Here is a 2,974-nt window from a genome sequence, read left to right as displayed (position 1 = left end):
ACTTCTGCTTGGGCTGACACAGAAGAGGAAAAGGAGTTTCTACTTATTGCCAACGATACCAGAAGATCATCCTCCAATCTTTAGAATTTCTAAGTGAGAATGAACTTTAGAAAACACAGAGTTTTCCCAATCTATTTTTTTAATAAGACTTTTCGTGTGTTTTTTTTTTATTTTTACTCTCAAACTTACAGTGGCAGAGGAAGGTCTTATACCATTATTAGGTATTACATTACTCTTATCAGTCATTCAGACATTCATCATGGTCTGTCAGCCAGATAGTTGCCAAAATGTTTATTGCGTACTCACTATGCCAGTCAGCCCTGCTATGGTTTGAACTCAGTTCCTTTTGAAACTGTAGAACAGCACTGTTCAGTGCTCTGGCGTCTGTTCCCAAGTCTCTTCCTTCCTTCTCTAGTCTGGATAATCTCCGTTCTCTTCTCTTTCCTTTCTAGGTCTAATTCACTACACTCCTCCTTCCCACCTCTCCACCTTGGCCAATAGGTTCCTGGCCTGCGCGGGGAAGGGCTGGTGAGAGCTGACATGCCAGGGGTGCCTCCGCTACATAATCTGTCCTGAGTCCGCCCTGAAGCTCTGCTCACAATGCCTCATCCCCACGCATGTTCTGAGACTGATAACCCATTTGAGCGTTCATTTCTGTTCTTGTCCCTCTGAAGGAAAACGTAAACACTCCATGGAAGTTGGCAACATAACCACAGTCACTGAGTTCGTTCTCCTAAGACTCTCCAACAACCCTCAGATCCAGGCTCTGCTCTTTGCACTGTTCCTGGGGATTTACCTCCTGACTCTCACAGGGAACCTGCTGATGCTGCTGGTGATCCGAGCTGATTCCCACCTCCACACCCCCATGTACTTCTTCCTGAGTCACCTCTCCTTCCTGGATGCTTTCTATTCCTCCATCATTGTGCCTAATCTGCTACAGAACCTTCTTTCCAAGTGGAAGACTATATCCTTCCTTCAGTGTTTCACCCAGATCTCCTTGGTCCTATTTTCTGGAGCCACTGAAGCTTGCCTCCTTTCAGTCATGGCCTATGACCGGTTCCAGGCTGTGTGCCACCCGCTGTTGTACATGGTGGCTATGGACAGGAAGGTATGTACTGGCCTGGTGGGAGCATCCTGGGCCATAGGAATAGGGACCAGCCTAGTTAACACCCTCCTCCTGGCTCAGCAGCACTTCTGTGGCCCCAACCTCATCCGCAGTGTCTCCTGTGAGCTTCCCCCAGTGCTCCTGTTGACCTGTTCTGACCCCTATGTGAGCACTGTCTCCATCCTGACCACCATGGTGGTCCTGGGCCTTGGCACCTTTTTCCTATTGCTGAGTTCCTACACCCGTATCATCATGACAGCCCTGAGGATCAAGTCTGCCACGGGTCGGGGCAAGATCTTCTCCACCTGCTCTGCTCATTTTCTTGTGGTCACCATCTTTTATGTTTCAGGAATTTGCAGGTATGTCATATATACTCCTGAATGTAAAGCTAGGATATCCATCACCCTAAAGTGGCCTTGGTCTGTAGAACAAAGCATTGGAAAGTAGCAGGGAAATAATCATACTGGGATTCAGAAGGTCTAGGTTCTAGTTCTGGCTGTGCTGTGGACTAGCTGTGTCAATTATGAAAAATCCATTTTCCTTCTGGGGCCTCAATGGTCTATCAGTGCTCTGAAAAAGGAGACTATACAGGGACTAAAGATTTTCCTACTTTCATTAACCTATGATTTGGGAGTTCTCAAAAGGAAATCACGGAGGCTTTGGTAGAGTTTTATTCAGTGTAAGACAAAAATAAATAAAACACATCATCCTTGAAACAGATACCATCTTTCTTTCCTGCTGGAAGATGATGTCTCCAAAGCCTATTTGTTATAACTATTTATTACCATGTTTCCCCAAAAATAAGACCTAGCTTGACCATCAGCTCTAATGCATCTTTTAAAGCAAAAATAATACAAGACCCGGTATTATATTATATTATATTATATTATATTATATTATATTATATTATGTATTAAAGACTGGGTCTTATATTATAGTAAAATAAGTCCGGGTCTTATATTAATTTTTGCTCCAAAAGGCATGTTAGAGCTGATGGTCCGGCTGGGTCTTATTTTCAGGGAAACACAGTAGCACCTACTAGACACCAGCTGCTTTACGTGATCAATTTTAGTATATATCACACTACAAGAAAAATATTATTAACCCCATTTTCAGGTAAGGAATCTGAGTTTTGGGAGTTTCAGGTAATTTCTCGAAGGTCCCAGAACAAGCTAGTAATGGAGCCATAATTTAAACCAAGTCTCACTGACTTCAAACCTCATGCTCTCTCCTACCATGCTTATCTCAAGCACAAACAACTCTAGCTGGTGAGTCCTCACTTACTAAGAGACACAATAATTAATGGTCTGTCCTCTCTATTAGTAAACTGGAGATGCATTTGCACAAATTGTTCCATACTTTTCTCACCTGCTTTTGACTTGGAGAGAAGTCAGGGGTGGGAAAGGATGATAAGAAATGGTCTAGAAGAGCTCACCTGAGCCTGTGGACAAATCTTCTCATCTCCCTCTGTCTTAGTTTCCTCGTGTGCCCTAAGGGGACAATAATATTTCTCCTACCTACCTCACAGAAATGTTAGGTGAGATAAATTAGATGATGAAGAATGACAATAACTCTTTGCAGAGTCTCTGGGATGGGATGGACTGTCATGGCCATTGTCCTGAGCTCATTTTATTCCTTTGTGCAATTCCCTTGCAGGTACATGACTCCACTATCCGACTTAGCCCTGGAGCAAGTGCTCTCCATGCAGTACAGTGTGGTGACCCCGCTGTTAAACCCCTTCATCTACAGTCTGAAGAATCAGGAGGTGAAGGCAGCTCTGAGGAGGATGCTGACCAGGAAGCCCAGGCTTACCTTCTAACCCAGGCTCCACCACCTCACCAGGAGGAAGAGCTATGGGAAAGAAGAGGA

General features: G+C 44.3%; 1 protein-coding gene across 1 annotated transcript; it reads left to right on the top strand.

The window, feature by feature from the left end:
• The first annotated feature begins 440 nt into the window (after positions 1-440).
• OR5BS1 (olfactory receptor family 5 subfamily BS member 1) lies at positions 441-2,974 on the top strand. The gene is made up of 2 exons (XM_019724359.2): positions 441-1,464; positions 2,762-2,974. Exons 1-2 carry the CDS (start codon positions 692-694, stop codon positions 2,922-2,924), a joined length of 936 nt encoding a protein of 311 aa, XP_019579918.2. The 5' UTR covers positions 441-691; the 3' UTR covers positions 2,925-2,974.

Source organism: Rhinolophus sinicus, linkage group LG02, assembly GCF_036562045.2.
Source record: "Rhinolophus sinicus isolate RSC01 linkage group LG02, ASM3656204v1, whole genome shotgun sequence".
Classification (NCBI taxonomy): domain Eukaryota; kingdom Metazoa; phylum Chordata; class Mammalia; order Chiroptera; family Rhinolophidae; genus Rhinolophus; species Rhinolophus sinicus.
Note: the sequence above shows the minus strand (reverse complement) of the source record. Positions and strands in the feature narration are given on the sequence as shown.